At 37.7% G+C, this 11506-nt stretch overlaps 1 protein-coding gene across 1 annotated transcript; it reads right to left on the bottom strand.

The window, feature by feature from the left end:
- Positions 1–224: 224 nt before the first annotated feature.
- Positions 225–10126, bottom strand: si:ch211-284e20.8 (uncharacterized protein LOC563738 homolog). The gene is made up of 7 exons (XM_067416344.1): positions 9848–10126; positions 7216–7329; positions 7018–7096; positions 2528–2694; positions 2340–2453; positions 1229–1324; positions 225–973 (listed from the first exon to the last, which is right to left on the bottom strand). The coding sequence occupies exons 1-7, from the start codon at positions 10046–10048 to the stop codon at positions 824–826; spliced, it is 921 nt and encodes a 306-aa protein (XP_067272445.1). The 5' UTR covers positions 10049–10126; the 3' UTR covers positions 225–823.
- Positions 10127–11506: the final 1380 nt, after the last annotated feature.

Below are 11506 nucleotides of genomic sequence, written 5' to 3'. Positions count from 1 at the left end.
AAAACTTACCGAGAATAAGCCAGCCATGTAAAAGCGACATCCCAAACCGACCGTCTCTGCCACTACTGAACAAGCGGGATCTTTAAAAAAAAAAAAAAAAAAAAAAAACAACAAGAAAAACGTGCGGGCAGATTCAAACGCACTTTGCTTTCAGATTAAAATTTACATAGTATTTTTAGGTGAATGTGCTGTGACTATAAAATAATAAACAGTATTTGTAAACGTATGGTGAAATGTACAGTTTAATTTATTACATTAATAAATTGTGTAAAATTGACATAGGATAAATTCCAACTTAAACTTCATTTTACAATGTGTAAATTACATGAATTAATGTGATAGATTTTACCATACCACAAAGTCATTATTTTCAGTGAAGTAATATAACAAATATTAAATACTACCATGATGTATTAATATTTGACTTTTAATACTTATATTTTTTCCACATTGCAGTATTGACTGACAATATATTTTCACATTACAGTAATGCGAATATGCAAAACTTGTCTGTGTAAATGTAATGAAAAGAAGGTCAAAAAGAAAAAAAAAATTCCAAACAGGATTCATTTATTTAGGCAAAATATACTTTCTGGCTTTTTAGGATGAAATATGCTTGGCTTTTTTCATCAAATTCTTTGTTTGTATGTTTGTTTGTATTTATATGTTGTATTACTGTGGTTGTTTTGTGCATATCTTTATTGATATTATGTTGTGCGTATAGGCAAAACAAAATCTGAATCTGAAAATAACACAAAGCACATGACAAATGTGAACATCTAGTGCTTGTTCAGGATGTCTCGTCTTCAAGTGATTATTTCCGTCAGAGCCTCAGCTCTTCCAATCCCAGGTTGTGTTGTCTCACCCCTGGGCAGTTGCTGGCCACGGGTGGGGCTCTGGGGGTAGTTTGGATGGGTGGAGGAGTGAGAACATGTATTGACCCGAAAGGTCTGGAGGATTCTTGTTGAACAGCCTGGAGTACACCATAAAAAATAAATAAATAAATAAAAATCACAAACTGGTCTTTCACTGATTCTGATGCTTTTCACTCTGGTTTGCCGTTTTAAAATGTGTCAGGTCATATGGACATTTGGCACTACACTGCAGCAAGATTAAAACATTAAAAATAAATAATAATTCAGACCTACTGTTACACACTGAATAATGCAGCAGAGTTAGTAACATTACTTTTACTTTTAGTCACTCTCCAGCAATGCAAACCACCCACCATTGGTTGAAAGATTTCACATTTGACCTCTACAGGAACTTTGATCTCCAGTCCGTCGTCAGCGGTGGTGTGTGAACCAGTGCAAAACCCCTTGAGCTTTAGCCAATAGAAAGAAAGGTTACTACACTTACACTTTTAACGCCAATGGCAATATATGAGCAAGGTTAAAGAGTTTTCTCTAGTGTCGGTTAAAAATGTGTTTATCTTGTAATATTGACTTGCTGAGGTGGACCGTAACTAAGTTCATTTACTTGAGTCCTGTACTTAAGTACACTTTTTGAGTACTTTACTTATGACTTTTACTTCACTACATTTGAAAGACAAATATCATACTTTTTACTCCTCTACATTTCTATCAAGGTCGAGGTTCTGTTGCAGCTCTGAAAATCGATGGATGATTTTTTTCCTTCTTTAAAAGGTTTTTGTTGTTGTTGTTGCAGATAGTCTATCAGGAATCACTCTTATAGGGTCAAATACATTTTCCCAACTTTTTTTGAACACTGATCAGTTTATAGCAAAATGGAAGAAGACGGTTCTTAGGCACAAGCGTGTGCACCCAAAGCTATATACTTTGAAAGTATGTTTCAGTTTAAAAAAAAAAAATCAAGATAAGTTTAGTTGGCATACATTTGGTGCATGTCTTATAAAATATTAAAAATATAAATGTCTGGGAGAAAGAGAAGAGTAAAGTTGGGAGAATATCAGATGTGTATCAGTGTATTGGATCCGTGCATTCGGCCTTAAAGTGACAGCAGCTTTGGAAAGAGCTTGGTAACTTTTATACAAGTATTTAAATTAAGTTAGTCGTATGCTAGTATGTCAGATGGAGCATCACTGACTGGCCTAAACCATGATGGCATAATGTGCATTTATACAACAATAATAAAATAATGCATGGGCATAAAAAAGAAACCTTTCTTTTGATACTTAAGTACTTTTAAAAACAAATACTTCTGTACTTTCACTTCAGTAAAAATCTGTTTTTACATCTTTCACTTGTAACGGAGTAATATTTGACCAGTAGTACTGTTACTTTTACTCAAGTAATGAAGTTGTGTACTTTGTCCACCTCTGTTGGCTTGTCATTTATTGAACTGAAATGAGTGCTTACAGCTGACTCTGAATCCTTCAGCCGGCATTGTGTGAGGTCAGTGTCAGTATTGTTTTTCTTGCAGTCAGTCTCTTGAATGGTGAACTCCACAAAGTAAGAAGGACCCACAACCCACTGCAAAACACACAATACACATCTCCTGCCATGTGTGAAACAGAGCCACTCGATCGATTGATTTATTGACATACCTGCATGCTGGCTGCTGTTATATTCAGAAGAGAGAAGAAATGTGGGAAGGTGTTCTCTTTGTTAAATTTCTGCAGGGCCAGCTTTGTGGTCTCAGATATAATGGGATCATCTAACCGTTCTGCAGTTGGACAGTCAGGGCAAGTGTTTACTATAGCTCGAGCTGCCACTGTAAAACAGCGAGGAGAATCAAGTAAATGTTCTATATTATTATATATCTGATAAAAAAAGCAATATATAAAGCCAGCTATAGTCATTACTGTTACTATTAAAACAAATCTGCAATCCAAATTATTTTTCAACCCGATCGCATGCAAATGCGTATAAATAGTATGAGTGTCCAATGTTGTGGAATGTTTACGCCAAAACCCTGTTTTTCGCGTGCATATGACAGGCACTTTATAGCGTGACACGCTCTAGGTAGGATTATGGTGATGGGGTGGGGGGTTCGTCCGTATAATATGGGAAATACATTGGTATGTTTTCACTTATAAAGTCCTGTTAGGTTTATTACCAAAATATCTTAAAGAATTGCTTCAACCTCGTATTAGTACATAGAGACAGAGCGTATTTAGGCCACGCCCACACCTGGGAGGAAAACAATCCAAAGCTCTCCATTGACTTTGTATTGCGTGAAGCAGTCGCCTCGTCTTTTTTCACTTATAACAAAAAACAGAACAATGTCTAAAAGCTGATATGTGACAAGGTGTGCAGCAAACAAGCTAAACTAACTTAGTTACTTACACATAACTATGTTTTTATAAGATGTTGACCCCAAAAAACGAGCATTTAAGGAGGCAAAAGAGGATACAGGCAATAAAACGTGAAGCTTCAGCAGGAGGAATGGGTCTATTTTGGGATCCTGACACTCAGTGTGTCTCAGTATGTCTACGTGTGCAGTAAACATTTAGTCAAATATCCAAATGTCAGTTTTATATATTATATTTCCGGTCGTTGATTACTTTCCCCTCCAGTGGGCGTAGTTCTCAGTGTAATCTCGCATGTCGCGCTCTGTCTCTATTGCATGTATGCACTTTTATATCTTTAAACACTTGTTTTTTGGGTCAAAAGCTTATAAAAACCTCTGGGTTTTTGAGCTTGTTTTCTGTACACCTTGTCACATATCAGCTTTTAGACATTGTTCGTTTTTTGTAAAAAGTCTGAAATGACAAGGAGGCCTCTTCCCGCAATAGAAAGTCAATGGAGGTGGGTGTTGCTTTCAGATTATGACGCATGTCGCTCTGTCTCAATAGAGTGCCGAAGTCATGACGTCACTTTGTAGGCCAACCCGGAAGTTAGCGGCGCATGGTGCATTTTCCCCATTGACTTTTGGACAATCGCAAAAAATAAGATCTGTGTTCAACAAAGAGTTATGACCCTTACACGTTTTGTCTATCAAGATAATCTTTGCAATAGAATCCAAAATGTATACCGTTTGAAGCCTAAATAAAGCCGTCAGATATAAAATGCTAACGGTAGGCTATAAACGGACTACAGCACACAGTCGCGGATTTACGTCATCATCAAGCTTACTCAAACTTTATTTAAAAAACACGTTTGCTCATTATGATCTGCGCTGTGTATGAACACTTATCCACTTTTTCATGAGAAATATTGACCATTAGTTTTTTCCAAAAATGTTAGAAACTAATTGAGTTTATGCGCCTCTCTGAGATTTGTTTTCTCGTTTGTTAATGTTTTATTTATTTGTTTATTGTTTTGTTAGTTTATATAAATCTAAATATTATTTTCTTTGTGATTAAGATTAGGCTATTATGCCTGATCACCGTGCCCCAAATAGACTTTAAAGATTATCTTTCACTGTATTATGTTTGACTGTATGTTTGCTAATTCGCCAGGGGAAAAAAACGTGTTTTTACCACCTCAGAAGCACTGACGACGTAAGCTATAACTTAGCCGTATCAATTTACAATCGTATGTCATTTTCCTTAGACGATTGATCATAATCGAGGAGAGAACCACTATAAATCTGGACATGTAGAACAGCGCAGCTTTCATTCGACGACTTGTTGTTCAATTTCGGGACAAAACAAAACACTACAGTCTCTCCACAGAAATGAAGAACTGGCAATCGGTTACCTATCACATATTTCTGTGTACAACAATATTTGGAAACACTACTATTTGAAAGGACTAAATATATAACTTTATGTATATTAACTGAAAGGTAAACTTATAAGAACGTGAGGCTGAAACGCAGGCTAGTTTTTTTTTTTTATTAAACATTTACTTACAGAATTCAAAAGTGAATGAAACGCGGGCTGGTGAGATCTCCTGTTTGTCACGATGACGTCTAAAGTCCCGGCCAAAGGATGTAGTCCCTTTTAGCAACTTGTTAGCAACCGCCGTTTTTAAGACACAATAAAGTAAAAAAAAAAATCTCAAGCAGGTTAGAACTAGTGTGTTTTATGTCATAGATCCAAATGTGAAAATATTTAGAGGCTTTGTTAACCACAGATATTATTTCAGGCGATTTAGCAAAAACCCATTCAAAAAAACCATAGACTTTTGAGCGAGGGAACCGAAAGTGCTAAAATGCTAACTCACTTCCGCGTTTTGGCCTACAAAGTGACGTCAGAACTTCGGCTCTCTATATCAGGCCTGCAGCACCCCTCTCAGAAACTGAAGCTTTCACGCCTCGATCGCCCCCCGGTGGCCGGTCCCAGTATAGCCGCCCCTCTGTGTTTTCTAATGGAAGCGAGGCAAACTAAACAATAAAATAACACTTCAAATATTTTTTTCCCAAAGTTAGTTTATGTCACTGTAGGCAGTTAGCATCACGATGATTTCATCTCAAGTGTTTGTTTTTAAAATAAGTTTAGTTTTAGTTAGTTATCTGATGCTATAAAACGGGTGTGTGACGTCATGATTGACAGCTGAGATCGACGGCTTCTCTGAGTAAAGTTGTCACTGAGGCACTAACAGACTTTTTTTGGGAGCAGATTGGAGCTTTAGCTTTAATTTCTACATTTCCATAACTGTTTATTTCACACCAACATAATTAATTGTTCTGCATCTGCGAGAGTGTGGGCGGGCTTTTGATATCGTGACTGTACTTCCTGCTCTACTTCCTGCTCTCTACTGCGCAGACTCGGTCCCAAGATGTCAGCGCCGTGCAGGCCGCCTGAAAGCTTCAACTCGGGCAAGCGGAAACAAATGATGTCGAGTCGTCCATATTTTTTTACGGTCTATGCTCTATATACAAGTGGTTTTCAAACCTGTCCTGGAGGACCCCCAGCCCTGCACATTTTGTATGTCTCCTTCATTTAACACACCTGATTCAACTCATGAGCTCATTAGTAGGGACTGCAAAACCTGAAGTGGGTGTGCCAAATATGGGAGACATATAAAATGTGCAGGGCTGGGGGTCCTCCAGGACAGATTTGAAAACCACGGCTATATACAACCAGATCATTGCATCAAATTCTTTTAAATATCCCAAAAAAAGAAAACCGCTTATGGTCGTTTAGCTTTTTGTTATGCTGCTCACTGAAATTTGGGACAAAAGTCACTGAAATTGGAATCATATATTTCTATCTCAGTGTTCAAAAAACTATTAAGGAGTGTTTTTATTACAGAATGTAAATGTTTTACATGAATGTCTTTTATGTACTGTAAAATATGTTTGTGTGTCTTTCAGGAGAACTAATTCTCCTGCCAGGCTGATGTTGTTGAAAATAAGAACTTGTTCTCAAGTAACTTGCCTGGTTAAATAAAGGTTAAAGAAATAAAAATATATAACGACAGAAAGTGCGTATCATGCACACGGAAAATAGCGTAGCATATGCACGCTAAAATGAGTTTTGGCATATATACATTCCACATTCGTAATATTTATACGCATTTTCGTGAGATCCGGCTGATTTTTTCTATGGACTAGTTATAACATATAACTCTGTGTCTTTTGTGTAATGTTTTCTAGATTAATCTGGAGACTTCTAGGCATCAAAGTGTTGTTTTTGCTCAACATACATATTAAAATGAATGCTTACATCTTCCAGATGTTTACTTTTTAGTACAGTCAGTATCTGTGTCAATAATGAAATATAAAATATAGTGGTCATTATCTAAAAATATTTGTATAACTTAATGACCAAGCAGATTTAAGTATTCCTGAGAGTTATAAAAATGTGTAAAATTATAAATGTCCCAGGTTCATTCAACTTTCAGAAGCAAGTTGTCGATTACCACAGAAATAATTTCAGCTCATCCCTCAAATGTACGAATATGACTCCTTTACCATGGTCTCACGGGAAGGTAATCTCACACCAAGGACATTGTGGGTGACGTTAAACAAAAAACTGCATAATAATTAAAGTAAACATTTGTTAACATTAATGTAAGCATTTGACAAAAATATGAGCTGGATTTTTCTATAAATCTCCGTCATTTCTAAGATGTGACAAAATTAATTTGTGTGGTAATGGACAGAACATTTAAGTGAGCGTGGTTTAATGCAGTCACAGCAGACCTTGTTGGATGGTGCAGTTGTAATTTTGAACTTTGACGGTGCTCTGAAGGCAAACAGATGCATCACATGTTCCGAACACCTAATACAGTTTAGATAACAGTAAACTCTTTGGTCAAACAGGATATAAATATGTACCCAAGTATAATATTGCACATACTAAAGCTAAATTGACAGTTCTATCTAGATTAAAATACGTACCGGCAGACTACCAATCCCCTTAATAGCACAGGATTTCCCTTTTCTCCTGCTGATCACATGACATTGTGTTTCCAGAACATCTATCGTCAGCTGTAAAAGACTTACGCCGTCCTCCTTTGTTAGAAGGAAACAAGATGACAATCAAACTAGCATGAAATAACATTTCAAAAACACAAGATTTTTAACTCCTTACTCCGTCCGTTTTTGATAATCTTCACAAAAAATTGATGGCAATATTTTGAATGTGGGTACGTTTCATTAAAAAAAAAAAAAAAAAAGCAAAGTGGAGTTTTTGTTAAAGACAAGGTCAACACTCCCAGAGCTTCACAGTCTTATACCTCTTCATGGGTTCAGCATTTAATTTGGTCACGTTTGGCAGTTTTTTATTTAAATGCAGTTAAATGTTGCTTCATCTTCGCCTGTGTTTTGATCTGGATATTCTGCACTCTTTCAGAAGATGTGTAATAGTGCCCCTATACCATATTACAGTGAAAACATTACAGAAAAACAAATTCCGTCAATAGCTGGGAAACGTTTTCTCATAAATGACATCAATAGCAGGAAAGAGTTAAAAGACAACTCTGGCGAATTTTTAAGTTTATCTTGATCGTTATATCTTTGTGAGTGCAGTTTATAGAAGAAGAAAACCCGAACCGGATTGGTGCTTAGAACATGGAGTTATTACAGTTAATGCCCAGAGCCCCCCTCAGCTAAAACGGCAGCTTTGGGGGCATAAACGTAAAGGGTGTCTTTGTGCCTCTTAACAGACACAAAATGCAATTAAAATGTCTGTCCAACATGAACAGGTCCCTTACAAGACAACGAGATGCGTTTAGCCACTTAGCCATTGCTTAAATTCACCTAAATAGGGTTTTAAACGGCTAACGTTAGCTGTATCGCGCTGAAGTCCCGTGGGGAAAAAGGCAAATCCAGTTGGGAAGAGCGTTGTGTGTGTAAAGTATAATTATTTTATTACTGCACATCTTTCCTCAAGCCGTGTGTGCCCAAATGGAAGGATAAATAAAGTTTACATTACCTCCACAGTGGCTGCACCCGTCTTTAACCACGGAATGGCATTTTCTTCAACCGGCCCGGCTGTGTTGTGTCTGTGTAAGTTTGTTGTCATCCTTATCAAAGTGTTCGCTGAAAATTGTCACATTCTGTTGCCACAATTCAGAAAGGCACAAACGGTTCTTCACTCGTGAGCCCGATCGGATTATCACTCTAGTGATGTCCGGTTCACGAACGAATCGTTCTTCTTAACCGCTTCTTTTTAGTGACCCGGGCGAGCCAGTTCACCAAATCGGACTGAATCGTTCTAAACAGTTCGCGTCTCAAATCAGCGCTGACCACACACGTTACTTTAGTTACTCACTTTCTGACATGACTGACAGTCCCTCCGTATATACATAAACTAATGTCTTGAATTATATGTTGTAATTCCAACCGTTCACTGAACTGAGTCATGTTTTGCTGAGAGATCTGATGAACTCACGAGCCGCTGATACTGAGCATGAGCTGAACGAGCAGCGGTCGGATCAGCAGGACAGAATCGAAAACTATTTCTCTCGGACACGTTCAATACTTCATACACACGATGCTCTTCTCGACTTTCTGGCTAGCCGGCTAAAACAGCTATCCGGCTAAAACAGGTGAATTTAAGCAATGGCTAAGTGGCTAAACGCATCTCGTTGTCGTGTAAGGGACCTGTTCATGTTGAACAGACATTTTAATTGCATTTCGTGTCTGTTAAGAGGCACAAAGACACCCGTTACGTCTATGCCCCCAGAGCTGCCGTTTTAGCTGAGGGGGGCTCTGGGCATTAACTGTAATAACTCCGCCTTGCAAGCACCAATCCGGTTCGGTTTTTTTCTTCTTCTATAGACTGTACTCACAAAGATATAATGATCCAGATCAACTTAAAAAATTCACCGGAGTTGTCCTTTAATGTTATCTTTATTGATTGCATATTTTCACATTTTAGTTGCATTATTTAAAAAAAAATTTAATGTACACATTTTCATATTTTAAAATATCTGATCATTTATTTTTAGGGACATGGCGAGATTAATTTATATTCTTTGCCTTTTCAGATTTCAATTCCAAAAATCTGTATATTTTGTAAAAGAAAAAAAAAGATTGACTGAAAACAAACTAACTGAAAGACAAATTGAAAATTAAATATAAAACCAATATTGATGCACTATTTTAGTGAATAATAAATAAAATAGTTAAATAATTTACATATTGATATGGAAGACACAAGGTGTAAGGTGTAAAATTGTCATTACTATGTTATTTATTTTGGTTATACTTAATTTCGATAGTCCACTTTAAACATTCTACTAACCCAAACCTTAACAGTCTACCAACGATCTACTACAGTCTACTCTATAGAAAGTTTGTTGACATGTAGTTGCAAAATTATTTATAGTCAAAACCAAAATGTCAAAAGTGGACCATCAAAATAAAGTGTAAACTCATTTTTACTTGATGGCAACTTTACTTGACATCGACTTTTTTAGCATTTAATCCAAGATCCTTGTTCGGCACTGATCCATTTGCCTTTTTGACAAGAACCTTTTCAAATGCATCCATATAAATTAAAATGGAGCTATATCAACACACTCACCTTTTTGTCTTGTTTGACATCATAAAGTCGATTGAGTGTCAGGATATACCCTTCCTTTCTGTCTGCATTTATCTGCTCTAAGGTCTCCTCCGCTGCCTTCACCACAGCTGCGTTTTGGCATTCAGATGGCATGGAGGAGGTGCTGCCGTGCTGCCAGAACACACACAAGAACAAGATCAAGAGGAAAGACTGCATCCTCATCTCCAGATTCCTCACACCCTTGTGCTAGAGAGCTGTCAAAGCCACAGCAGATGAGAATACAGTTCAACTCTTACGCAAAACACTGAACTTTTACCTGCAGCTATCAGCAAACAGTCTTTATCAGCAACTGCTCCATATGCTCCTGTCTGCTTACTAGTAAACAGTGATGCAATAAAGGTCGAAACTACAGAAATGAAGACACACTCTCAGAAAAAAAGGTACAGCGGAGGTACAGTTTTGTTCCTTGGGGAAGAAAACATATAACTAAAGGTACAGTTTTGTTCCTTGGGGAAGAAAACATATAACTAAAGGTACAGTTATATGTTTTGTTCCCCAAGGAACAAAATTGTACCTCCGCTGTACCTTTTTTTCTGAGAGTGTGTCTCGGGTACATTATCAGTCTGTAGGGTACAATTATACCATTGTTAAATTAACACTGCCAAGTGCACACTACTGATAAAGTACAATTCAAGCAGTGTTCAAGTTAACAAGCTATGTACGTCATGATTGGGCATTAGTAATGAACACCTGATGATAATGAGCAGTGTATTTGGATTTTCTCCAGCTCCAATGAAATCCAAATCTTCTTTATAGTTATCTATCAGAGATTCAAATCCCACTTACCTAAAAACCCTGCAACAAATACATTAGCAATTGTGTTGACCAAAACATTTTCTATTGCATTGCCCTTCTTTATGTCGGCCAGATGTCGGTCATAGCAAAGGTGTCCATATATGCAAGGCTTTTCCTGGTGAGGTCAAATTGTGGTGCCTCACTTTCAGTGACAGATATGCATTTATAACCTTCACAAACATAGCAAAATTAAACATTAATTTAAAAAAAATATTCACATGCAGATGAAAGGCTTAGCTGTTGAAAATCAATTAAATGTGTATGTCACGGAGTGACCTAAAATGGCGGAACCTAAAATGGCGGAAATTGTCCGCCCGGACCATTGTCCATGGAACACGCGACTAGTTCCGGTAACTCCGGGCAACTAAAAGGGAGTGTTATTGGGAACAGGTGTGCGCATGGACGTGGCGATCGATGGTTGGACAAATTAGAGCAAAGGAGGCATATAAAGAAGGCAACGGGAGAACAGGGGGGGGTGAAGTTGATTCCGGCCAACGCTGCAGGGTGGGTGAAGTTTATCCCGGCAAATGCCGTGGGCGAGATGGAGCAATCGGTGGGTTGGAGGGACGGATTGAGGTGGATGGTACAGACTGGGCGAAGTGAAAACAGAGTACTGGGCTGAAGAAAACATGGAGCTAAGTGTTTGAAGCATTCCCTTGTTGAAGCAACTGTGTTGATATGTATTATTACTGCCTTGAAGAGATTGTTTACATTGAGAAGTCATTGGGAACGTATTGAGAAGAGGAAGGAGTGTGCTAAAAGGTCGTGGTCTTGACGTTTCCATATGATCATCCTCTGCACCGACCCTTTCCACGATCCAGGACC

The sequence above is a fragment of the Pseudorasbora parva genome, chromosome 14 (assembly GCF_024679245.1).
Source record: "Pseudorasbora parva isolate DD20220531a chromosome 14, ASM2467924v1, whole genome shotgun sequence".
Classification (NCBI taxonomy): Eukaryota; Metazoa; Chordata; class Actinopteri; order Cypriniformes; family Gobionidae; genus Pseudorasbora; species Pseudorasbora parva.
This window is presented reverse-complemented; position numbering and strand designations above follow the sequence as displayed.

Bases quoted from the DNA above. Each gene is read 5' to 3' on its own strand.
- si:ch211-284e20.8 (XM_067416344.1), bottom strand. From the start codon at position 10,048: ATGAGGATGCAGTCTTTCCTCTTGATCTTGTTCTTGTGTGTGTTCTGG. The intron at 7,330-9,847 runs GTGAGTGTGTTG...CTTCTAACAAAG, and splicing joins ATGTCAAACAAGACAAAAAG to GAGGACGGCGTAAGTCTTTT. The intron at 2,454-2,527 runs GTATGTCAATAA...TGTGTTTTGCAG, and splicing joins TAACAGCAGCCAGCATGCAG to TGGGTTGTGGGTCCTTCTTA.